The 27,906-nt window shown below is 41.8% G+C and overlaps 1 protein-coding gene across 3 annotated transcripts in view; it reads right to left on the bottom strand.

Annotated features, from left to right (window-relative positions):
• The window catches only part of septin9b (septin 9b), a 72,406-nt gene that overhangs the window by 28,176 nt on the left and 16,324 nt on the right, over nt 1–27,906 (bottom strand). For 2 of the 3 annotated variants that reach the window (XM_083973706.1, XM_083973705.1), the window contains exon 2: nt 12,354–13,031. In XM_083973706.1, the coding sequence (XP_083829832.1) occupies nt 12,354–13,031 (678 nt within the window). Of the gene's footprint in view, nt 1–12,353; nt 13,032–20,919; nt 21,127–27,906 lie in introns of those variants that run through there. The other variant, XM_083973704.1, reaches the window with a different exon arrangement.

Here is a 27,906-nt window from a genome sequence, read left to right as displayed (position 1 = left end):
TTTTTTCGTGGTCTGTGCTGCAGTTGCTGTGTTTCTTCTGTTTTCATTAGCCTGTTTTGACCCGCCACCACTCAGCTTACAGCAATATGAAATCCTCATGTAACGACTTGAGTGAATCAAGCTGCACCGAAGTCAAAATTGGCTGCAAAACAGATGACGGTGGTTCCAAAACCCAAATGTTCTCTGGAAATCTGCATTGCTTTGCTGTGCTTCCTGTGTCCCAGTTCACCCACAACAGAGAGATTCACATGTATCACAGCCAGCCCGCTTTACTGCAAAATGGTAACGCAGTCGACATGTGAAAAGATGTTTTCTAAGAATAGATTTTAAAGATTGGAAAAAGATGGCGCATATAAAATGGATTTGAGCTTTACTAAATGGAACAACAGGGTGATTAATTTGTTCCTTTGTTGATATGGCTCAACTTTTTTTTTTCCATGCAAACAGCCTGAAGGCCCGATGGAGGTTTTCATAACATTCAGCACAAATATTTCCTTCCTGTCAAAGCTGGAGCTGAGGTTCACATTTTGCTGTGGTTTTGTTGTGAAAGTGACTGCACAGAAGTATGACTGCAATCTATCAGTGTGTGTATACCTGGCCGTCTGTGCTGTACACCGTTGAAACATTTTCATTGTTGTTATGAGTTTCCTTTTACAAATCTGTCATGCTATCGAAAAGAAACACACACAGTAATATCATTTGAACTACCTTGTCAATGTATAATCAGCTGCTATTGTTATCAATCAGTGAGTTACTGTAGAAATTCAATCAAGTAGAGCAAAGGACTTTGTCTCAATAGAGATCGATATCTCAAATCTGTCACAGGATGTGGAAAAAGGACGAAAAGCTAAATCTTCTCTGAAGTTCTGAGCAAAGATTTGGACACATTCCCACTGTATATCTCTTTTCTTTTTCTTTTTTATCAAAGAAAACATTTTACATATAGCTGTCACTAAACAATAAACAACAAGGGTTTAGACCCTTGACCTACTAGTGTCAGAAGTTGCCATTTCCTCCTGTGGGAACTAAAGATCAAAGCAGATGTCTGCCATGTTAGCATTATTTTATTAGCCCTGTAAAGAGCCTAAAAAGCAGCTTTGAGCAAAAAATTTATGGCAAATGAATTAAATTAGAATCCAAGCTCGGTGATTAACTGTGTAAGGCAGGAGGCACGCTATGAGAGTGTGTGTTTGTGCCCATTTCATGGACAATTTTCAGCTACTTCCATTTAGAAATAAGCAAATACTGCCCCATATCGACCAGGAGTGCGCTTACAGCTGGCCTGCAAACCTTAATGAAGAGATTTTAGTTGTGTTTCACTATTTTTTCTTTGGAAACCCAGTCGTCATTTTGCTTCAAAACACAGCTCAACATTCAGCTAGATCAGATCATGTGGTTTGTAGAGGTAACCGAAGACTAATATGTGGTGATGACTGGCCTGCCGAGCGCACTATTGAGGAAACTCTGTGATTGGCCCAGGGGTCAGGGCTGATTGCTGAAGGCCACCCAATCAGGTCAGAGCACATATGGAGCTTATTAAAAGAGCCACCTCCATGACTCAGCAGACCGAGTGACTCAGTGACACGTCCTCCCTGAGGGAGGCTGAGAGCTAAGGAAAGGCTATAAGCAAGGAGAAGAGGGGGAAAGAGGAGGCAACGGGGGGGGGGGGATAAAGTTTAGGAGGATGAGGAGGAGGCGGGGGTTGGGAATGGGGTCGGGGATGGTCGGTAGAGTGAGGAGCAGGAGGGAGAAGGGGAAAGAGGAAGAACATCTGGCTTGGCCTGTATATCTACAGGGAAGATATCTGGGTCTGTTGGAGACTTCCTGTTGTGTTTCGTTTGCTGCGGTTGCTCTGCTCCCCTGTGGTACAAATGGAGACAGCATGTGTGTGATGAGCGAGGATGAATTCTCTCAACACCCTTAAGTGGCCTCCAAGACTCAACCTCCCCTTCTGGTTGAAATCACTGAACATACATTCACAGTACAGATGGATTCATCTGTGTATATATCTCCAGGTGCTCCACATGTTGACAGTAAAATACTTCAGTCCTCTCGGTTTATTCCTCAGACTTGCACATTTCTACACAGGGTTACAATAACTCAGACATGCGTTTGCTTTTTCATCAACATTTTTAACAGCGCTAACAGAGTAAAATGTCCTTCTGTTTATACAAATCTGACCGCAAAGAAGACAAACTGGTCACATTTTAAGACACTAAAGCTTTCTCAGCTGGACTGCTTAATGTAGAGAGCTGCCACTAAGGACTCAGAAAGAAAAAGTATGCGTGGCCTTTGCTGCTGTCAAGTACCACATGCTCAAACAAAGCCCTGTTTTCTATAAAAGCATTGTTTCCTTCCAAAATAAATCAGGCAAGAAGCTGTTTCTTCAACTCAAGAGAGTGAAACAAGCATTTTGAGAGGAAGCGCCGAATCCTGTCTCCTGAGCAGTTGTTTTTCAACTAAACAATGAGGTTTGCAATGAAATAGAAAGAAAAATATTCAACTGGCATCTTGGGATTTTTCCTTTCTGTGCGTCCATTCTCCCACATCCCCATCTGAAGAAGATACACCATGCCTCAACTTGATTGGCCTTAATGGAAACCAGTCATCCACCCTGCCTTTGCAGCGTGATAGACTACAACATCCGAGCTCTCCCACGGACAACACAATACACAGATACTCACAAAGATTTTCCATCTCGTGGTTGTTGTGTGTCTCACTGCAAATAGAAGCCATTTCTGCTGTCAGCCCTCTTCGATCGCCTTCTTCCAGAGTTTAACAAGCACAAAAAAAGCTGTGGTATGGCGAGAAAGCTCCGGGATATCTCCAGAAAGTTTATCTTTATGGCAGCTGCTGTGAAATGTTAAATAGCCGTTAGGGTCAGTAGATGACCAAGAGCTATTCTGACTGCTTACGCTTCCTTATGCACACACACACACCACCATGTACTGTCTATGTCTGCTGTTCTGGAGTCAAAGCCTTCCCTGATGAACAATAAACACAGCAACTCCATGGGATCGGCCTTCTGGGGAATCCCTGGCCCCTCTGTGGATGTGTGGGGGCGAGGGACAGGGATGACTCCACTCCAAAAACGAAGAGACGGCGGAAGGAGCTCTGTGATTAAACCCATTGTGCGGTCGCTGCATGTCTTCCAGAAACATCTAACCAAGTTATGGTGCTAATTATCTTTAATAGAAACCTTCCATGTGCAGAGACAAGGAAGCAGAGGGAGAGTTGTCATGCTTGGAGCTATCATGAACCATTCATGAGCTGGTCATCTGGTGTCACATCAAAAATTTTGTTTACAATAGCAATCAACAAAAAAAAACCTTTGGTCTACCACAAATTTTAGATCTTTAGCTTTACTCTAGGTAACACGGAGCAACTCATCTGCGGTAACTTACCCTTTCCCCCAAATTGTCAGTTGCGTGTGCTTTCTCAATCTCCTTGAGAGATTTAGATTAGATTTAGATGTCCATGGTCTGCTCTGCATCACAAAGCACTTTGCATCATCGAAGCAGAGGCTGGAAGTTCACCTGAGGCTCCAAGCTGCATTGCTAAGGTTTTTCACGATTTTCATGGTGTTCCTTAAGGCAGCTACACTCATTGCCAATAAGCCCCCCTGAAGGTACATTTATACACTCTAAGTCCCTAAATCATTACAGCAGACCTCAGTTATGGCACGAGGTCCATTCACAGATCAGCACTGCACTGTAAAGTCTGCGCCAATTACTGCAAAGTTAAGACTTAATGATTCAGTAAAGGCTGGGAGTCACCTTAGGAGCACATGTGCACAAGGTTCACTTGGCTAACATTAATCTGTGGGGAGAGGAAGGTGAGGATATTTCAGCATTAAAGAGATGACAAGGATTAATTCCAGAGACGATATGCATTACTTGCCTGCACTGAACTGTTACCAAATTCTATGTTTGACAGTAAAATGCCACGTTTTTTTTTTTTTTTTTTTCCAAAGTGCTGCTTAAGCGCTGCAATGCTTCAGCACTGAAACAGAGATGAGATTTCCATGGCTGAGTTTCACATGTGCAGAGCTGACAGCCTGGAAATACCGCAAATGGCACTGAAACTACACTTGATCACAGCTCAGTGGACCGTTAACCTGGTTAGTTATGTTCCTGCTGGATAGAAACTGTTATTTAATTTTTTATTATATTTTTATTTCACATTAAAACACATTTTATGTGTCCTGCATCTTCGAGCTCTGCCTTGATCTCATTTCAATTTAAGGGAAAAAAAATATATATATTTTGACTGTATTTTTAGTACTCAGAGCTCTGCATTCCCACAGAATGGCATCTATACTACCTGTCTGTCCACATTATCTTTAGTTGATCTAATAGAACAAATCTGTTTTGCCTCCTGTAACAAGTTGTGTTAAGCTTTGCTCATGAGGAATCTACTAGCTAGTTAGAAGCTAGTCTGATCATCATCACTGTAGAATAAGGAAAAAACACTCAACTGTAATTCAGCTGTAGGTGGTGAAACATAAGGCACCAAGCTACACCCTCTCATTCTTCATATTCCACGCATGCCGACTACAGACACACACCCTCACACATGCATCCCTCTGCCCTCTCATCTACTCACTGTAGCAGATGGCAGGACTGTAGCGCAAATGGCCATCTGTCTGTACACACGAACACACACAGAAAACAATGATTGTTTTTCCAGTATGGCCTGTATCAGCCAACAAGTGGACCAAACATCATTAGCAGAGTATGTGGAGAAAAAGTGACCTCATACGAGCCACTCTTCTTCATTAAAACCACTCTGGGTGGAAATATAAACCCATTGCTTTACAGATGGCCAAACAGAGCTGAGGACAGTTGTACCAACTTCACCCGTCTAATTTAAAATTGTGCATATGTAAAACTGTCATCATGGATAAACAGTTGCCATGCACGTCCATTTGATCGGGTAATACTTTTACTTTTAACATACAGTACAGGCCAAAAGTTTGGACACACATTCAATGTGTTTCCTTTATTCTCACTGAAGGCACCAAAACTATGAATTAACACATGTGGAATTAACAAAAAAGTGTGAAATAACTGAAAACATGTATTTTCTTCTTTGTCTTCTCTTTCTACTTTTCTTCTTCCTCTCCTTCGTCCTCCTCCTCTATCTCTGCCCCCACCAATTCTAGTTTCTTCAAAGTAGCCCCCCTTTGCTCTGATTACTGCTTTGCACACTCTTGGCATTCTCTTGATGAGCTTCAAGAGGTGAACCTGACTAAAATGGTTTTCACTTCACAGGTGGTGTGCCTTGTCAGGGTTCATTAGTGGAATTTCAGTGAGAATCTACAATGTAAATAGTCATGAAAATAAAGGAAATGCATTGAGTGTGTCCAAACTTTTGGCCTGTACTGTATGTTATGCTGATATACTTACCGTATAAAATAGGTTTCCGTTGCCGTTAGATTATCTTATCTTTTCATAAAGCTCATTTTTAATTAAAATGTAAAATTCTCATCATCATATTAGGTTTCTGTTTTCACACATTGTTTTAATGTGTGCAGTTTCTTTTATGGTGGTTATGTTTTTAATGCATTTCTTTTTGTGGTTGTGTTGTGATTTTTGTGCGTACTCTATTTGCCTTTTAAATTGCTCCATGGGGACAAATAAAGTTTCTTGAACTGAATTGGCAACCGGCTATGTTTGATTAATGATACAAAAAAAAAAGAAAAGAAATGTTGCTCACACATGGTGGCATAGTGTTTTTTCCATCTCATGGCCCGGCACGACTGAGGCTTCTTCATCGTTCCTCTTCTACGTTTTCATGGCCAAGATAAGAGACATGATTTTCCCATCAGTGTCTTGGAAAAAAAGGAGCCAAAGCAGAGTCTCATAAACACAAGGGAGGATTCACCCGGACGTGGCCCAGATAAATGAAGATAAAACTAAACGTTATCTTAGTTTGATTTATCAGACTCTGATTGGTCATATCCTCCTATTTGTCATTCATCTGATAGAGATGGGGGAAATTACTGCCACAAACGTGGTGGTCTATGAGCTTGGTTATGTGTGTGTGTGTCAAGAGTTTCCGAGAGTTATTGAGGTGCTTAAATGTATATGTCTTTACATGTACATAAAGATAAAATGTGTCAGAGTGTGTCAGTGTCACAGCATGCGGGAGAAAGTGATAGAGAAGCAGGCCTTTACTGCAGATGTGGGATTTGGCAAGACGACAAAAAAGGACAAAGGTCTCTCTGCAGTGGTGGGAAACTTCTTTAACCCTTGACTTCCCCCAGATGCTCAATGTAAACTCCAACTTCCGAAAGCTTATCTGGGAAGAGAGGAACTCAGCGTGTGTGTGTGTATGTGTGTGTGTGTGTGTGTGTGTGTGTGTGTGTGTAGTGAGCGTGTTTGTGTGTCTATTTATCTGGGGCAGAGGGGCTGCCCCTCTCCCATTTCTCTCAGCTCCTCCTCCTCCTCCTCCCCCTCCTCCTCCCTTTTAAGTCCTGCTTTGTTAGTGTCCACACACACACTTCAAAAGGCTACATGACATTGTTTTGAATGTGTGCCTATCCTAGTGATATACCGTAGCATTAAAATCTTCCAGAAGATACCAACAGGGAGAACCTGACATGCATGTTGATTAATTTCTGTAGCAATTAAACCAATGTACTTCACTTCAGACGCAGGAGTTGTCTGAGGCAGTTTTATCAAACACAACCCACTAGCAATAATTTCTATTTGCATTTGTAAATGAATGTGACTTTAAAGAGGAGGTTTATTTCACCTGCCAGCCAGGTTTAATGTCAAACAAGATTTAACCTGTCACACACTGCCTCCTAGTGGCTTCTTTAGGGAGCACACAGTTGATGAGAAGTGACATGCACTCGCTGTAGGACAGTTTTGAACTAAAAAAAAAAAGACAGAGTAAGCAGTTTAAAAGTGCAAAACAGCACAATGTTAGGGTTAAAGGCAATCAGGGACATTTGTAGGACCATCAGCATGTCTGAAGGGAAAGATTAATTAGATTTGAGGGGAAAAAGGATTTGCAATTTGTCTGATACATGATTGGATCTTTGCATGATGACGTGTTGATACTACAATGAAACATGAGTTTATGTCAAAGATGCACGTCTAGCTGCAAAATCTTACAAAGATATCAATGTTACTCCTTGTCTGAGGAGACTTGCAACTCATTATGGAACAAGAGCAGGTGGTGATTCTGGTTCTGGGTCATTAGTACTTGCTTGGGCCTTTTGAATGGAAACCTTTTCATGGCCAAAGTGTAACAAGTTCATTGAGTAACATGACAGCTTCTGTGAAATGGTCTTTGAGCAAGGTAAGTGCCACATGTGTGCAACACAGAGCAGGCCCAGGTGGTGTGGTATTATTATTACAATATTAATCAATTACTGTTTTTTTTTTCTTCTTGTTTTTATTTTTTATCAAATAAACCTTCAAAATAATAAACAGCATTTCACTGTTATGTATTATAAAGGCCCAGGCTCTTCAAACAAACAAAAGACTTCAATAACCAATTCCCTTTTATGTAATTACAGATTGCTCTGGAATATTAATTTAGACAAGAGAAATTCATAGCCCAGTGGCATGATGAGATTGTGTTATCACAACATTATTGTGCTGAAAGTCAATAGACAATAATGTTGAATTATCGCCCAACCATAACAAGAGTGCTCTAAATGTGTAATTCTATAAACTAGCGCTACAAGGACTGTGTTTTCTGATTAGGGATTAAAGCCTTAGGATGTTTTGAGGACATGACTACTGCTCAGCCTCATATGAAACTTCAAAATGATGTTATTCTTAGTCAGCTGCAGCCCCTCCCACCCCCCACCCCCACCTCACCCCCAAAAGCACGTCGACAATCTCGCTTTCCATTTCTTTGCCTCTCTCTTTTTTTCCCTGGGTGATTAGCCAACAGGTCACACTGAGTAATGGTCTGGGATCAGTCCAGAGTAATTACACTGGGAGAGGACTGACCTCGGATATGCCTCTGCCTGAGGCTGCCTGTGTGTATGTGTGAGAGAGCATGTTTGTGTGCATGTGTAGGTGTGTCACTGAGAGACAACAAAAGCAAGACACCAATTTAAGAAAAAGACAGTGTGTAGTTTGTGTGTATGTGTGCCCTTTCTGACCTAAAGGCAGGCAGAGACAAATCACCCGCTGGCCCCAGCTCTCCACTTTCAGAAGGTCAATCTAAATAAGAGATGAATGCTCCGTCCTCCATAATGATTACACCTCAATTAGGAAAACAAATGTACTACAAGATAATCTGTTCATTTAGGAAGCGTGCAGCATCTGCTCATTTGACATGAGGATAATCTCTTTTGTCCTTTACCATCACAACAGGAAGACAGGACACAATGGCACCACGTGAAGTGGCTTCTCAGTAGCATCCTTTGAATACCCACAGCTGAAAGAAGGGCCATGTATACCCTCAATTTCCTTTCAACTTTTTCTGTTTGCTGTAACAACTGTGGTGGAAAGACACATTGCTGCCCTTATCTCAATAAAACAATAAGGGAGTTACTAAATGAGGTTACTGCATGTGACCCCAGAGATAACCTACCCGTTGGCATTATCCCAGTGATAACTACACTATTTATGGTCAGCCCCTGTATCTAATGACTCCTCTAGACTTTAGTTACTGTAGAAATGAGGTCTGTCTTCTGTGTGATCAGAGCAATTCTCTGTTTCTATGCTCAAATGAAACAAAGTAACAATGGACACAAATCAAGGCATTTTATCCCTTATTTTGCATTATTCCTTATCACTGTGCTACTAAGTAAAGGGGGATGGAAAGGAACTGGGGTCTCTGTGTGAGACAAAGTTTCTCATTTGAAAGCTGGTCTGACAAGTGATAAGAAAACGTGCCATTTCTGACCACAGGTGGCCTTTGCTTTTCTGTCTAGAGATGTTAGATAGAGCTGGTTCTGCAGTGTTTGATGGATTGATGAGCAGCAGGCCTGCCTGTCAAGATAAGGTTCCCCCGTCTGGCTGAACACACAGCAGCAGAGCAGATAAAAATCAGAACGAGTCTAGTGTCTAGCAGTCAGAAGTGAACCTAATGGTCAGGTTTTTCTTAGTCGTTTTCCCTGAATACGCCCCAGCAATTTAGCATCACTTATCACATCAATTTTTTAAGACATAGTAGGCTATATTGCAGATTCTTGTGAGTGTACCAGCACTTGAAGCTATGTCGCAGTTAAACTGAACAAAGTACTAAAATCTATTTGATGGCTTCACATTATACAAAATGGAAAATTCAGGATGTCTTGTGCATCATTTTATGCACATTTCTCTGAAATTCAGCTTGACATGTTCATTCATATTTATTTATCTTGAGACCACAGACCTTGAGTCTGTGACCAGAACTCAGATGGAACAAATTCAGAAAGTGCTTGTCTATAAAATTACTTTATATATATATATATATATATATATATATATATATATATATATATATATATATATATATATATATATTAAAAACACTTTCACACAAGATTCAATATATATTGAGGACACTGAGGGCAACTCATGCTGAACACAGTGTGGTATCGGCACACATAAATATGATACATCTGGTAGCATCGTGTCTAAAAGTACACATGTCAGTCAGTGATCGACCACCAACTACAGTTCACTTTACCTTCTGTGTACACGTGTCCTGATCTCATTTCACTCTGACCCTTCACACCAATACCACCATGCGTCTCACTTGCTGTGACGCCTACATCAAAGTGAAGAAGGATATTGGCTATGGAAGCTGACCGACGCAGATCACATGACCCCAGAGACAGGAAGTGCACTGCAGTGAGGTCACCCAGCAGGGAAAACAATCACGCTGACAGAAGGAAGCACAGGATACTTTATATGCCAGTGTGTGTGTGTGTGTGTGTGTGTGTGTGTGTGTGTGTGTGCACAGATGACAGGTGATGTCATTTCCTCCTGGAAAAACTGAATGGAGCAGGAAGGCAGCTTATCAAATAGACTCGTGACATGTTGACAGACGTATGGAAACATAATATGCTCGTAAAGTTGCCAACAACTAAAATTTATCATGATCATATGTTACATAATTGTATAAACCGTTTTCACACACGCCGACAGAACAAAGTGTATTCATGCCTTGGTTATGACATTGTGGCAGGTACATTGTAATATTCTCAAATCTGTGACTATTATACATCGACCCTTCAAGTCGACGACCCTTCACTTACACTCCCATTAGTTCATTTCCCTGTGGAAAAATAAGTAGCTATAACCCCCATAATTTCGAAGAGAGGCATTAAAAAGTGAAGTTTAAAACCTTCAGCAGGGACACAGACGAGAAATTCGGGATAAATGCAGTAGAAACATTACAGCAACATGACACACAGCATTTGAGACTGGTTGAATGTACTGTGGGAAATGTGCTTATGAAATCAGTCAAAGGACAAAGTGAAGTATATCAGAGGCTTGTTGGTATTTGAGCTTAGAGCCAGTATAAAGTACAAACCATGATTATGTAACATCAAATGGCCAAAATCATCAGGGAAGCAGACCCATCATTATGTTTCATCAAGAGCTAATTTTAAAATACTTGGCTATGTGGTTAATAGTGATACAGGGACACAGAATTATCCAATCCAATACAACACACTTTTCCCCTTTTTATGGTCGGTCTGTGATCAGGTTTCATGACTAAAGGCACACATAAATAAATAGCATGCAGAGCAGCAAAGGTTACAATTATTATTTTTTTTTTTCAAGTGAGGAGCTAATCACTAGATACAAACTGGACAGCAGGAAAAAAAGTGTCACACACTCTAGCTCCATATGCATTTTTTCTTGAAGAAGGTCTAAGTGGAAAAACATCATCTGTCTTCTTAAAAGAAAAATGCATACGGAGCCAGAGTGTGCAACAGTTTTTCCTGCACTCTTAGAATAACAATGTGTCAAATGACAATGTGAAAGGGGTCGCTCATAGTGATGAACCGAGTGAGAGTTATAAGTGAATGAGTGTGTGTGTGTGCATGTGTCACATTTAACTACATCGCTCCAGTTCACAACGGCAAAACTACGAATCAACTGAACGCAAACGTACCATTTTGCATCACATAACACAAGCTTCATAACAGAAACTCATGTTACCCTGTGGACTACAATCTGTCTCTATCCGTTGCATATACTTTTAGTGCAACTGTAACACTAATCACTATTTAACTGCCATACTACTGTTCTGGTGCTGCCAAGGTCATGATTTCATCAATAACAAAAACCACCCCGGCTCCAATTCTGCATTAAGAACAGACATGGATTACCACAAGTACAGACAGACAGTCTGCTGTTCCTACTGACAGACAAGCCTCCAAGGACATGGTTACTTGTATTACTGACAGACATCCAGACATCAGATTAATCAAACAAGCCATTCCTGTTACTGGCCTTTTTTTTTTCTTAGTGAGAGATCTGATACTGGGGTCAGTGTGAGTGGTGAAGGAGCAGGAAGACATGAAGTTAGAAGTTCAAATGAGTCCAAATGAAAAGAAATCTGGAAAATGTGACGTTTTCTTCTCGGTGGGGGCTGAACGTAAACCAAGTGACAGCCAAGAGTGAAAAGTTGCCCTTACCTCATCACATAAGAAAATGTTATTTGCTTTTATTTGAGCTTAAGATAACCTATTACACTCGCTTTAAATGGTTTTCCACTGATGACATTGTCACATTAAAGTGGTAAGTCTGTGTTAAAGCAATCCCACAAGCTACTGAGCTAAATCACAGCACTAAAGCACTGCTCTGCTCCATTAGTTATTTTCTGTAGTCTCCGATTCAGCTTTTACACATCAAGCCAAAATCTTCATGAGATTCTAGTTGAGATCCAGAGGAAATGATGTATGAACAGACACAACATGATCAAAGCTTCTTCTTTTTTTAAACTGTGCTCTGTGGTGACTTGAAGTATATTTGTATTCTCTAGAAATAGAATAGAATAGAATTTATGCTTAAAGTGTTTGTCTACTTATTTCTCATGCCTAATCATGATGTTTTTTTGTTTTCTTTTAATTCTACATTCTTACCACAAGATGACAGATTTGTGTTTCTAAGATGATGCATTGAAATGTGTCTGCCGTTACTTTCTAGCAGTAGTGGAAGCAAACTGATGAATAGAAATAATTAGTACTTGGTGGTTATAACAAAGACATCATGTCAAAGAGAAGTCAACATATCACCAAATACAGTAAATGCCATGATAAATAAATTACCACTTCTCATTAGGATTCAGTGTTTCAGGTTTGTTTTCAATGGGAGTTAAGAAGAGGTGGTGTGATTGGACGAAGGATGTGTTTAACATTCATATGGTGAAAGCAGACTTACTGTCATGGTTGGGGGACTTGCGTCCAGCGTGGTTCGGTGAGGAGCAGCGGAAGGTGGTCACGATGGTGTTGTGCTGTGGGTTGGGGTGATGAGGGTGGTGCACCGCTGGGTGGTGGCCGTTGTTTTCCGGGGGAGCCCTGGTGATGCTGATCTCAGGTTTACGTACATCCCCGGGACTTGGCGGCTCAAACTTGCGAGAATGATTGTGCTCGGGGATCCTGCTGGTCCCATTGTTGTTATTGTTGCCCTCATTGCGCCGAATCACTGGGGAGTCAGTCGGCGTCTTGGCAAAAGTGACCTCCCTCTTGTGGCTCATCTCGGGGGTCTTAGAGTGGCCCAGGACTTCGGGGCGTTTCAGGGCGCTGTTGGTCCCAAAGCGCGCAGAGGCGGGGCTGGTGACGTTATCCACATGCTTGTTGGATGAAGTGGAAATGTCGATGGAAAGTTCAGAGCGGCGTGACACAGGCTCGGGGGTCTTTGAGCCTCCTCCACCCATGATGGAGCGAGGTTGGGTGTAGTTGAGGTTGTTGTTGTTGTTGGCGGCGGCAGTTCCCAGGTCACGGTAGTAGATGCTGGTCGGAGACATGGCGTTACGGTGGGGGGAGTTGGTTGTCCGACGCGAGCCGGGGGAGTGAGATGAAGTGTCGACATCCTCCACCTCAAAGGATCTCTTCAGAGCTGCATGTACAGGAGACAACATGACATCAGCAGATTAATCATAGTCATTTTTATCAAGAATACCAGATTCCACTTTCTCTGATGTAATGATTTGGAGTTTTTTTCTCTGTATTGTAAATTCAATAAAGTTTGGCAGTATTTTCAGACAATACATATTACCAGCAGATCAACTGATACATGTGATAATTGTTTAAAATTGTTACTTAATACTGTTGTTGTGACTAAACAATCGTAAAATTTGGTTGTAATGGGTCACAAGCCAAAATGCTTATTGGTAACCACCAATTTAATCCATATCAATGTCTATTTTAGGCTGGCCCGGTTATATGTAAACTAAATAAAGTGCAATAAAAATAAATTTGAAGTTTGAAATGTTGTGAAAAATAAAGGAAAAAGCAGCACATAATGGAAACACTCAAGTACCCCTTAATTACACTTCTGTAAAGTACCTGAGCACCTTAGTTAGTTAGTTAGTTTGTTACTTTCCAGCAGAGCATAAAAGAGAACATGACACATTGTATGCCCATTGACTCACACTTGGCTTATAAGTTCTTAACCAAAGCGGGCTCATCTTTCCCTTATAAACCATTTATGGCTCAAGATTGCTGTTTATAGGAAGTAGGAACAATATCATAAAATATTCATTAAAAAGGTCATGGCAATTAACTGAGCAGTAAACAAAGAGAACTGTTTTTCAAAAACACACTATGAACAGTGTCCAAGTGGTAAAGAGCCTGAGGTTCGAGGGTGTGGTTGTAGCCTTAGAAGCAATTTCAATGGCAACACAGAAGAAGCAGCAGCAGCATGCACCACCAATTAAGCCATACCTATCTAATTGCATTACATTCCCCATCACGAACATTTCTTCTCTACACTGTATGACATGTTGAAGTTGATTCAAGTGTTGTTTGTCATGACTTGGGAGCTACGTGTGTGGCACACTACAATATAAAATTCTAGGGTTTTACACAGAGCCATTTGAAGTGTTTCATGACATGCAATAATGCACGCAAGCTACTGAGAATTTAGCCCTGCACATGAGCACAGAGATAGAGGCGCGTCCCTCGGTTGTGTTGTGACAAAGTGGCTGCACTGTCCAAGATGAGAAGGCACTGAGGGATGGAATCGCCCCCCGTGGGAAGAGTGCACTCACTCAAAGTCGACTCGAATTTGACTACCATCGTGGAGTTGCTGTGCCAAGCCGGTGGCTCGGAGCTGCTATCATAATGACACACTACCCAGACCAGTCCGCTCACGCACACCCTTAAGATCATCTCCTGTTTCCCAACAATCCAAAAATCTCAGTGCTGATGATTTGATCCATTTTGTGGCTTGTGGTGTCTCTGCGTGTGCACGTGTCTGTGCGTAACTATACAGTGCATACTTCTGTTCAAAGTGCTTGTAAAATGGAACGAGCATGTGTTACGAGAATGTATACGTGTTTATTTTTAAGCGACTACGCCCACGGGGGGGTGGGGGGGGGGACCATGCCCCAGCCCCACTGCTCTGTGCGTGAAGCTGAAACTCTGTTGGGGGATGCAGAGCTCAACACAATCACATCAAAGCTGTCTCCCCACACACACACACACACACACACACACACACACACACACACACACACACACACACACACACACACACACACATCAGCCAGCACCACTAATCTAATTTACTGCTATAAGCTGCTTCATTCCTACATGCTGGACATCTGATACAATTTCGCCCCCCACCCCCCTGACAAAAAAATTCAGGCCACAGCCGACGTCTTGTTCTCTTTTCCTCTTAGTCGGACACACCAAGGACGTTCTCGTTCACCACAGATATAAACCGATCTGCACCCGCTTCTTAAGAGTTTATGGCGATTTGTGTTACAAATCTCCTTAGCCTCCCCACCCCTCCCTGAACACCATTCATCTAGACCTTGAAGCACGGTTACCTTTCATCTGTGGCCTTCTTTGCCAGTAAAAGGCAGGTCTTATAAGTGCTGCGAAGGCTGGAAGGCCAGCTAGTCGCCCCTGATAGTTTTACAGTACTTACATTATGGAAAGCGTGAAATGCCCCTTACTATACACACAAAAGGTCTTAGTGTCAAAAACGCAGCAAACACTCACTCACGCCCACTTTCAAGTCATTTTCTCACACTCTCATTGCTTATTTTTTTGTGCTGAAGTTCTGATGAGATCTGAGTTCATTATCCAATAAGGCGCCATAAACAGCTTTACAATCCAGCCTTTGATAGATATACATATAAAAAAATTGTGGTGTCCAAATCCACAATGCCATTGGACTGTGTCCTTTTTACCCTTGCTTTCCTCTGTCCTGTTTTTTATGGTTGCCGAGAGGGAGTCCAAGGCTGTGGCTACTTTCGACTCTGGCCAGAGAGAATAAGCTGCTCTGCCAGAATCGCTCTGCAGATTTCATAAGGAGCCGAACGTTTTGCGATGCACGCTAAGGCTGTATTGTGTTGCGATTCATTTTAACATCCTCTGAGAGTCCCAACACTTTTGGAAAGTGCGTATAGACTCCGGCATCTCTTGACCCTCGCTGAAGACTTTTGTTACATTTTGGAGGAGCTGTAAATGTGAGAACTGAAGCTGAACACAGAGAAATATCAGGATCCATGTTCGCAAATTTTTTTCATCATAAAAGAGCAGTACCGTCCGAGACGTTGTTTTGCCAGTGACCTGTTAAGTGATCTTAGATTGGTAGTTGTGCTCTCGGCTGCTTTGTGATTATATGCCCTCAGGCGCAGGACTAGAACAGACGACTGTTTGTTTGTATTTAGAGACTGTGCGCTCAAGTATACATGATTTAAGAGCAGAAGTGGATTTAAATCTCTCTGCACTTTATGGCACTTCTCACTTAGATGATCACTCAACTCTTATTATACTTTTAAGGGTCATGCTTCTTCCCACAGACTCTTGGGGTTTTTTATACATGATCTGTGGTAGTTCAGACTCCCTCTCTTAAAAAAGGGGGAAAAGGAGGCATATGAATATGTGCTGCAGCATCACAGAGCAAGAGGAACAGTATTTGTGCATGAGTGTGGGACTGACAGATGGATGAAGGAGTATTGTTCCCAGTGAAAGCAGCATTCCCAGACTATGAGCTGGAAACAAGAGGTCCAGTCTACCTCAGCGGAACCTCATTAACAGCAGCCAGGAGTCTCGTCTCCCCGCGTCTCTCCACTACCTATCACCGCCCAGTGTCCAGTATCTCACAGTGTCTCTTGTGGGAAGATAATGCAGCACAGACAATAAAAGTCGAGGATTACTAGAGCAACAAAAACAAAGATGGAGGCAGCTGTATCCCTATTTTTTGGATCACGGTTCATTTATTCTAATACAGCCCAGGTGTTAGGCTGCGCTGCCTCTCTATCATCAGTGTCATCACTTACTGAAGGACATCTCCAACCAATGAACACAAACACTCAGTATCATCTCAGCCCAGATGCACTAATAAGAGATAGTGGGGAGTTAACGGGAGGAAAGTAAACAGAGAGACAGGAGGGGAGGAAGGAGGAAAATGAGACGGGAGATATAGACAGACTGCAGGGTGAGAAACGGGGAGGTTAAAACAGGTCAAGACGAAGTTGACATTTATTGAGATTATTAAAGGGATACGGCAACATTTTTTTTTCGTGTCTTGCCTCACTCCCAAGTCCATGACAAGCAGATAGACACCATCCTTTCGACTGTGCGTGCAGTAACAAGGGAGATAGAGCCCGTAATTAGCTTAGCTCAAACACTGGAAGTGTATAGGTAGTGTTAGCCTGCCTCCTACCCGAGCCAAAATCACCAGTCAGAGGCAGATTTTATTTTAGCTCAGACATTTCAAAAATTTTTAGGCGAGAAAGTAGCCGTTTAGATCAGCAGTGTGTCTCCCTTATTATTGCACACACAGTCGAAAGGATGGTGTCTATCTGCTTGTCATGGACTTGGGATGAGGCAAGACACGTAAAAAAAAAAAAAAATGTTGCCGTATCCCTTTAATTATTCCTGTTAAAATGAAGCTATGGGATACTACCTGACATCATCTTGAATGACAACAATGTTACCGCACCTGTGTACTGCACTAAAGGTACTACATTAAATCAATAATGAGCACTTATTCTCAATTGCAAACACTTTTTCAAAGCAAATATGTTGTTTCAAGCATCTTGGGGTTGCCACAGCTGCTCTGTGGATCCAAGCTGTTTCATTGCCTGATGATCAAATCCCAGACTGACTAATGTAGCACTGATGTTTGATACTGTGTTGCTGTTAATGAGTCTTGACACTACATACAGATGTATCACCATAAAAAAAACTTCCAAGAAATTGAGTGGACCATGCCAGACAGACTTGAGTGAATGAAAAACAAATGGGAAAAGTGCTGAGTGTGCATTAACAGAAAACAGCAACGGCAAAAGGCAAATCATCAGGTCAAACAACAACAGATCAATAAAACAGGGTTTCTGAAAACTGTTAGAATTCAACAGTCTGAGTCTCCAGTTTGTAAAAAAAAAAAAAAGAAGAAGCTCAGACCTTAATTTGTGAATCTCTCCAGCTTCCTTTTGCATGTAAACACAACCTTAAACACAACCTAAACCTGTAAGTGTATAAAGGAGAATCCAGATCATAAAAATAAAGCTCTGCTGTGTTGTGACAAGAAGAAAATCCATTGCAGCAGTATTTTAATTAATAAAGGATGTACTTTACTGTAGTGCCCTTGAAATCATAATCAGTCTTGTAATTCAAGCCTCAGACAATAAGTCAAGTGTCTGAGAAAGTTACCCTCTGTCAAACACTGGTTATATGAAACCGTCCATGCACAGTGGACTCTATCTAATGTCAGTAGCCACAGAGTAAAGTCGATGTGGTCAGACCAGGAAGAACATGACCAAACCTCCCATCTGACAAGGCCAAACAACCAGCGATAGAGTTTCACACTACATTATTTTTGCTTGGTCAGATGAAACTTTAATGCTACGCTGTCAAACACATACTTCCTCTAACTGCCCACTGACGGTGTTGTGTTTACTAATGCCGACTGGCAGCAGTAGTAGTAGCTCACTGTGTCAGATTTAATGCATGGTTCCCTACTGGTTTGGCCATCACACTGTGTCCAGCACAAAGGAATTCTGGGAGATTTATAGGTGATTGGTTGAGAGGGAAGACAACTTAGATGAAGTTGGAGCAGAGCGGTGATGGTGGAGCACAAGATGTCTAAAAGAGGGAAAACGAAGCCTAATAAACAAAATGGCAATTTCACAACTAATTGTAGAGTGCACATGCACACTAATACACGCACACACACACACAGTTATTCAGGCAGCTGTTGGTCTGGTGCTTGGCCTCAGGCTCCTTAGGCCTCAACCTTTGACTGGTCAAACCTTGTTGTGTTCCTTTGATCAGGTGCTGGTTAACCATCTCACTCATGAACAGATTGATTTACATCAGCGAGCAGAGAAGGTATAAAGAAAGTGGCTGCATTCCACTTAACACCTGTTGACACACACATTGTTTGGACTCTCTATAAAGTCCTGAGAAAGGGAGAGTGTGGGAGAGAGAAGTGGGAGGCCACATGGACAGATAGACTGAGAAAAGAATACACATCATGACCTCAAAGCAGAAATCCAAATATTCAGACCAAGCACTTTTTTTTCTACTTTTTTCATTTTCTCTAAACACACACAATGACAGAAAAAAAACATGTTTCAGCAAAAAAAAAAAGGCAGAACACTGAAATAAACTCAGTAGAGAACATGATGATGCTGAGTTACCAGTTTGAGCTGCAGTCTCTTGGAGCTATGTTTGTATATTCATGAGTGTGTATGTGTGTGTGTGTGTGTGTGTGTGTGTGTGTGTGTGTGTGTGTGTGTGTGTGTGTGTGTGTGTGTGTGTGTGTGTGTGTGTGTGTGTGTGTGTGTGTGTGTGTGTGTGTGTGTGTGTGTGGTACTACATAAAAATCTATTTTTTATTTAACTGGACTCACACAGATGTATTTGCAATGTCTTACATGCTTTTTTCCCTGCCACCCATGGTTTCATATGACTGTCTCGGAACAAACAGCACCACAGAGAACCGTAAAGAAAGTGTTGTATTTACGCACACAATCGACTTAAATCAACTTAATAACACACTGGCCTCTGAGTTGGACTTAGAAAACGTACCACACACGACGCCGCGCTCGACCCATTTCTATGTTAATTTCCTCTCTGTGTCCACACGCCACACCGGAGCAACAACATGGCACCTTTAAACAGCCAATCAGCCCAAATACCTTGGACTGGACACAAAGCTCAGTTTAGGTTGGCAAACATAGCAGGAGCCCAAGTCGGACTCTACAAAGCCTCTCTGAATATACAAATAAGGGCTCATTCTGGGCTTGTTCTCTCGTGACTCATACGTTTAGATTCAGCAGAGACAGTTCTACCTTTCAGAAAGCTATATTATTGTTTCACTGTGTAGTTTCTATGGCAGTTGCGATCATCCATTTTCCATAATAGTCCCACACGAGTCCATCCAAAGAGGCATTATTACATCTTTAGTGTGCTCACCAATTAAAATGCCTCACCCTGCCTGTGCCCATTTCCTCCTCAGAGCGAGATGCAGCGCAGTGCAATGTACTGGAAAACATAATGATCTGGGATAAAAGGAGGATTTACTCAGTCAAGTGTTTGCCATGCACCTCTCTCTCTGCAGTTGTTTATATGCTGGATGAAAACATTAGATTGGTTTGTGCTGCCCCACTGATGACATATACATGAGATTATGGTGGTCACTATGGAATAATGAATGCAGCAGGTGATAATACATCACAGGGAGTGACCCTGTATTGGCCTTAGTGCATTTGTCTTTTTATGTCACTCTGAATAAACTAGCTATCATGAGCCTCCATATCTGCCCATAATATCACAGTTGAACTAAAATAACTAAAATGGATCATCAGAAGAAAAAAAAAAGAGGATGTCTGGACACCACTGACTGAGAACTAGGTTAGTTTCAGCAATAAAGGCTGGGGAATGCCCAAAACGTACTAGTTTGTATGACGCGACGTCTGACCAAGAATAAACAAGTTTGCTGTGGTTTTTCAATTAACTTTTGTAGTATTTAAGACCCCGCAAAGATTTCTTCCAGCTGTTTCAAACTCACTCAATACAAAAGATTCACTAAATGAATGACGTCATGCAGCGAGTCTGACGTATCATTGCTGCATGATTATTCAATAAATCGAGGTAACAAGATTAATGAAAGTCTGATATATGCTTTCATTGTCTGGGGAAGATATCTACTTCTTTCTGGCCTCAGCTTTCAGCATCAGTCCATGACATCTGACAGTGGGGCAAATTTCAGCTGAGGGGAGCAGAAGGTCTTAGCAGAGGAGGAGGAACAGGAAAAGAAATGGGGAAGGAAGAAAGTCAGAATAGCAGAGGAAAAGGAGGACAAAGGGAATCAATGCCAGCCTCACACTGTTTTAGAAAACAAAAGAGACACAATTGTGAATGTTGTATGAGAGGTTAGACAGATGTTAACTCTTAGAGCTGAGGTTTCTACTCTCTCCCTCTCAGAGCCTTCCGGTGCTGGAATAGTGCTGGTGTCAATGCTGAGTTTGTTTCTATTATTGACATAACATGGGTATAATCAATAACAGATGATACGTCTACAGGACTTGGCTGGAATATGCCCAACACTCTGCTTTTTAACACAGTACAAATCAGACACAACCACACACACATACTGAGGAATACATGATACTAAATACTTTACAGACATGCACACACAGCACATTGGCAGTGAGAAGATATTGGTCGATATTAGTACTACACGCGAACAGAGTATGCCTGACAGATGTTGTTTCTTTTGATAAATAATCATCAGGAAGAAGTGGAGAACAGATCACAAACCTTCAAAGTCAGAAATAATTCCCTCCAAGTGTGGATTGACTCCAGAATCAGACATCTTTTCACTCATTAAATATATAACTAAACCTATAACCTTCTAGCAGCTCCCTGTTAATTCTGAACAAATGTCCAAAATAGAGTCAATGAGAAACGAGCCCGAGCCCACAGCTCTCTTAAAGTAGCAACTTATTTTCTCTGACTTCCCACCAACTTTTCTATATCACTGCATTCAGGCTTCAGAGAGAGCGAGAGGGCAGGTCTCCTCCCTTCTCCTCCCCTCTCTCTAGCAAGAAACACACTCCCCCTTCTCCCTCGTGTCCTGTGTGAATGTGTGTGTGTGTATGTGTGTGTCCCCTGCCCCCCACACACTTGTGCATGCACCCGCAAGTACTGACAACAGTCATACCCTCGGAGCCCAAAGTTGCTCTCAGGTCTGATTTCCTCATTCGGCCTCTGAGCAGCTGTGACAGTGAAAGTGGATGAGATGTCACACAGTTACTTTAACCAATTAAAACCTGCAATCAGACACGATGCCCTGCTATGGCTGTGGTTCCTCAGAAGGCTGCTTTCACTCAGCTACAGTAGGATCAAAGTTAAACTCAGAGTTTGAGGCTTCAGTTTAGTAAACATCCTCTCAAAAGCCAGCACAATTTGTGTGTGAATAACACACCATTTTCTGGAAGTCCTTTTGTTTGTTTGTTATCACATGTCTTTGAGGTCAGTGTGTCATTTTGAGGCCACCACATCATTACTGCACTAACTAACCCAAACCATAAGCCTACCTAAAATGGTGCTAAATAACATGAGGAAAACTTCCCAGATGTGTAGACAGGACACGTTAAATGTCCTCAAATGTGGCGTGTTGTTTATATACACACTCCCATTATATCATGTAGCTAAAAAGTGGCTGACATTTTCATTAGAGTGCAGTCACTTCTCTTTTTTCTGTGACAGAAAAACCTGAGACTTCCAGGTGAAAGTTGACAAAAGGGATATGCGACGGTGCCTCTGGGCGGTCAGCGGGCTGATTCCTGCACCAACCTGCCCTCTGTGACACTGCTATCAGGGAGAGCATGGGAATTTGAGTGTGGTCGTATAGACGGTTTATCTAGCTCTGAGGACCTTTTTGTGAAGGACACAGATGACAAGCTGGCTTCTAGATGTAGCGCGTATTGGTTTTTCACTGCTGATCAATGACTGAAACAATGAAATTCTCTGCAGTGACAGAAGATAAAAGACTATTTATTTATCCCACTTATGGGAAATTCACTTGTTACAGCAGCAAGGAAACAACGAGCAAAGTAAGGAATAAAAATACACTCTTTATGTACAAAGATAGTAGATAGAAGTTTTGTACAATAACTATTCAAGATGAAAAATACAATGTTAAAAACACTATTTAACGTGTTGATAGAATCATCTTTGTTTACGTAACCACTTCCACTGTCTCCCTGTGGGATGTGCTGCAGTATTTCTTATCCACGGATCTACCACAGAAACAAAGCAACAGTGATGATATCGCTTCAACTGCTGATTGCTCGGGAGTGTGCAGCTTTTGGCAGCTTTCTGTTTGGGCCCAGATGAGACTGTAAATGAGATTTGAGATAAATTGTTCCTGATTCTGGGACATTTGACCATTTCCACACTGATGGTTAAAGTCAGCCCAACCACCCCCCCCCCTAAAAGGAATCTAAAACTAAAGCAAAGGCCTTGGGAATGTGGTATTTTCACTTCCAGATATTCAGGAGATACTGTCACATATCAGATACCACAAATCACACAGTTTTTCCGCCTTAGTGAACGCACAAAGGCACAGAACACGGCTTGGTGCTTTTATAGGCTCTAAATAGTTGGGAAATCCCATTTGGATGAAAAGCTCCATTCAAAAGGGGCACAACTAGGATGCCAAGCCCACCCAGTGGCCCCTAACCCTAACACCTGAGAGGTCGATGGTGAAGCAGAATAAGCACTGTGAGTTTATGGCGCAGTCTAGTTGTTTTATAAATCTGCTGCAAAGGTGTCTCGGGATACAGAACAGAGTGTGGTGGCGGTGGTAGTGTGTGCACAGTATTTGCGTGTATCCATCAAGCAGGAACTTTACTAGGTAGAATATAAGTCCCCTGAGACGCTTGTTGTCATGTGTTGTGCAATTAAACTTCGAGTCCATCGTGTAATAAGCACATAATATCCATCATACATGCTGGCAGCTGTGTAAGGACATTTATTGTTCGTGTGTCAGCTTGTGCTTCCATGCATATTTATGGTTATAGAGCACCATGACATGCACATAAAACACATCAGTATGTGCATGAGGATTAGTCTTTTTTTTCACCACATCTTTCATTACATGATCTGTATATAGTGTAGACCTACTGCACTGTAACTAAGCAGGTGGCCCCTCAGTGCCAGTGCAAGGCCCAAGTGCACTGTAAACCATATGCTGCAAGTATTCAATTAAACCAGGAGACATGGTATGTGAGGTACACACCTCCACCAGCCAGTGTGTACTTATCTAAACATGGATATACACACACTTGGCTGGCTATGACGCAAAGCTGAGCAACAGAAGAGAGTGAAAAGCTCCAAAACAACATCTGGACGAGGATGTGTATGTGCCTGTGTGTTTGAGAGTAACATGATGTGAATACATGTGCTCCTGTGGTTGCTTTCACTGTGACTGTGGACACGGGGTGTGTTTGTGTGTGTCTGGGTGTCCTGGTGCTCCCGATATAGCTCTATAAGCACAGAGTCTTTGCAGATAGTAGGATAAAGCTACTCGACCAAAATCAGTGAGTGAGACACCAGACTTGAAGTTGTGCATGTTAATAAAAACAATGAAGGGTATATATAGTATTGTTACCAAGAAGGTTTTCTGTAATAATAGAACATTAATGCAGGATATATTCACCACAGACCTCATATTTTAGCCTTTGCTGATTGGTCAGTTTAAGACAAACAGGAATTCAACACTACCACAAACACATATTGGCAGGAAGTCCATACAGGCCCAACTCTCTATTTCAGTGTTGCTTCTATTCGCCTACGTGAGTTGCAATGTGTGGTTTCAGTCAACAAGTTTTAAAGTTGATCAGTTTGACCTTCCTGTACAGAATGTATAGCGAATTTACAATTTTTTATTGTAAATGGGATGAAGTCACTTATTTTAGCAGTGCCTCAGTAAAACGCTGTCACTGCAGAAATATTGTGCATTTAACAGGGAAGTGAAACAACTCGAGAGAAAGAATAAAGGATAAGTCAAAACAAGTGATGATTTCACGAGAGACCAGTGAGACTGGGGTTTTTTGGGGAAGTAGAAAGAGTTCATTGAGAGTGGGCACTAAAGTCTTGTTTTAACCCAGAACACGCACTACTCAGGCAGTATATATATGTTTTTATTAATATGACAGTTCATTGGAAAAACTATTATCCTTAATTCTCTAGTAAGTATAGTAAGCTTTTAAATTGGCCTAAAGGCTGTGTGGACAATTTATACTGGCAGCAACAAGACTACAGTGGTTTTAAGACTCACTCATATTACCCACTGCAAAGGGAACTGGGTTCTGCTGAGCACAAACTGCAGTTAAATCATGGATCTGTGGAGTCTGTGATACCTTGGTGCTACAGCAAACAGACCAAGCATCACATTATAGTTCAGCTGTTGACAACTTGCACACCCTCTGACACACATTTGACTGTGAAGACTGGAGTTCACACTTGTCTTTTGGAAGGTGTGAGGTGATAAAGATGGAAACCTTTATCAAGCTCTTCACACATCTCGACACTTAATAAAAAAAACATCATGCAAGTAATTGATGTATTCATAGTGTCACATGCTGTAATCTGCATGAATGAAATGTATTTTTCATGGAGCAAAATGCAAACGAAAACAAAATACAATTATGCTAATTCTTTGCATATACTGCACGGGATGAAAAGCTGCTCTTCGGGGCAAAGGGACAAATTATAAAGAGTGCGTGTCTGTTAAATAAAGTGAGCTTGACACTTTGGGGATGAAAGCATTTTTGTAAAATTAAGAGCACAATTGGTGGCTTTTGTGAGCATGTCACGAGTTTAATGCTGGCTTGTTATCTTCATTGCTATGTGATTAAAATATCCATTCACTGGCTGTCCCACTCTTCTGTCCAGGGTCACAGGGGGGTGGAGCCAATCCCAGCTGGCATTGGGCGAGGGTGATTCAAAAATGTTTTTATCAAAAGTTTCCAAATCAATAAAACTGTAATTTAGGGCTGTCATGATAACACAGTTTGATTATTGTTGCCAAACAAATTCAAAATAACAACAGAATTACAATATCTATAGCAATTTTGAATTTTAGAGGTATGTGTCTTTGTTTGGCAAAAGATTCTTATTCTAGTATGTGTGTAGGAAGTGTGTTCACATAATTGGAATTGGAAAAGAGCAATTATATTTAATGGGCAGGGTTCTCTTCAATGCCCCAATATGATTACGGACAGAAATGCATCTTTTGGCATTAAAACAGTATTTTGTTCATCAGGTTTCCCACACTCAGCTTGGCTCTTTGTTTTTGTTTTTTTTAACCAAACTGATTCCCACTTTTGCTCCTACCCAATCATAAGTCGAGCTGCTTGTAAACAATCACCTTTGGCTTGACCTGTTTTCCATCATGTTGAGAAATGTCACCCGTCAGAAGCCCTCCCTCAGGATAGCCGAAGGTGGGGCTTCCCACTTCAGTTTCCGGTACTCGCTGTGCCGCCTGTTTTCATGGCTCCTTCACTTTATCACTACTAAATAATAATCTGAGAAACAATATGAGGTGAGATACTGGGAGGGCAGTGGGAGGAGAACTGTGGGGCGTTCACTCATAGAGGATATCCTGTACACTTCTTTTATGGAACATGGTGAGCTGAGTGATTTCCATGATTTCCTCTAACTCCAGGTTCATGTGTGTTTGTGGAGGTGGGTGGGGTTTTTGTGCACGTGTGTTTTAGGGTGAGATTACTACAGTTTCGGGTGAATACACCAGCACTAGGTTTATGTGTGAAAAGAAGGAATACATAGGACACTGTTAAAGCTTACATATCATTAAAGTACTATCACATTAGACTAAATTTAATGATACGTGAGCTTTAACAGCGTCCTATGTATTCCTTCTTTTCACACATAAGCACACTGAACATTATGCACTACCCTTTTTCTAATGCAGCCTGTTCCTGTCCACATAAACTGGACAGAAAGACTAAGAGGAGCCAAATGGCCTTTAGCAGAAAGAGTCATGCAGAATGATTCAGACTATAATGTGTATTAGAACATTAGTTAAGCCCACTATGCATCCTGACCACTTCATGCTAACAAATGGGAGGAGGTTTTAAGTCTTGGAGCCTTTCAAAAGACATCAAAGAGGATTACATGTCCTGCTTGTAACCCCCAACCCCAAATTCTGAATATCTGCTTTTATTGTTGTCAGTTTGATGCTACGCAGGCCTCAAAAATACTGCAATTAATGTTGTCTCAACAGACATGACACTGATTTTACTTTCTGATAAATTGGCAGCACATAAAGCAACATGACACAACTGTTTCTTTCATTTCCTGGCTTAATACTTTGTTTTTTTTTATCCCTCTTTGTTGTGTTTTAAAAAACAGTCTTTCACCAATTAACAATCACAATAAGTAAATGTGGTGACCATACGGGACAGACATGGCAGAGGACGTGTCATATTGAACATATTATTCTTAATGCTGAGCAGGCGAGGACGAGGAATGCAGGAGGCACTCACGGTCCAGACAGAGGTGTTGCAGATGCACACACACCGTCAGGAGCCATACGTAGCCACAGCCTCAGCTCCTATCTTTATCAAAACAGTCCGAAGGGATCAGGGGGTGAGTGCAATAGGGGTGGTCTCTGTAGTCACGACAACCGGTCCAAACAGAGCCACACAGCACAGGTTGGGAAACTAGGAAGTAGCTCAACCCATGCAGGACTTCCTCAATTGAGAGCAGTGATTGGTGGGGTAGTGGGGGTGGGGGGTGAGGGTGTGATGCCTGTCAGCTGTGTTTTGATGATGGTAAAAAAGAAAAAGAAAATAAATAACGGTCAGCTCAGTCCTCACCCCCACAAGACTCAGACTTTGCTAAATTCCTCCATCTCCCATAAAAAAAATCTCTCCATCTGAAAAAATATGAATCATCCACATGGAACATTTCACAGAACTTAAGGAAATGGTGGCTGCACCATAAAGGGGCAAAAATGACACTGCAACACTGCCACCAAGTGGCAATAGAAATAATGTCTGTATGCATCACACAGTATGGCTCACCGAGCTCAAGCACCTTATTAACGCTCGAATTAAAGGCTAATTTGCAGAGCGTTGCTCAGCTTGATGTCCAGCCTTAATCACAGTAAGATGCTAGATTAGTCCTTATCCGCTCGGCGCAGACTGAACACATATGGGCCTGAACAGAAGTTCTATTGAGGCTCCATTAACACTAAACAAAGCACTCATTAAAAATCAAAGAGATAGTTACAATTTAGGAGACAAGAAGAATCGTTGCTCAGAAAATGCTTCAGAGCGGGACACAGTCACAACACCACAGATTCAGACACAAGCTAAACATTCCTCAGAAAAAGTCTGGTGTCCGTCAAAAAGCAAATCACATTAGCTGACGTATGAGCTCAGCTCTCACTCCCCTGTAACTTAAAAATACCATCTGTGTCAGTCAGAATTAATCTGACAACTGAACTCCTCAGCTTAAAGTCCAATCATGTGATGGTGGCACCAAGATTTCACTCTGTCCATCTCCTGACGCGTCGTGGTCGTGTACAGTTAAGTGGGTCAGCTGTAAGTCAGTATCCCACCCAAGGCTGCCAATTACAGTACAGCAGCTGCTTTTGCACTGGAAGATGATGCATTCTCATTCTTGGAAGTCATCTTTGACAGCCCATCACATGAGGTTTACTCACTGTTGGCGTGCATATGGTAGCTATTCAGAGATAGTGTGTGCACTTCA

The sequence above is a fragment of the Trachurus trachurus genome, assembly GCF_905171665.1.
Source record: "Trachurus trachurus genome assembly, chromosome: 1".
Lineage (NCBI taxonomy): Eukaryota > Metazoa > Chordata > Actinopteri > Carangiformes > Carangidae > Trachurus > Trachurus trachurus.
Note: the sequence above shows the minus strand (reverse complement) of the source record. Positions and strands in the feature narration are given on the sequence as shown.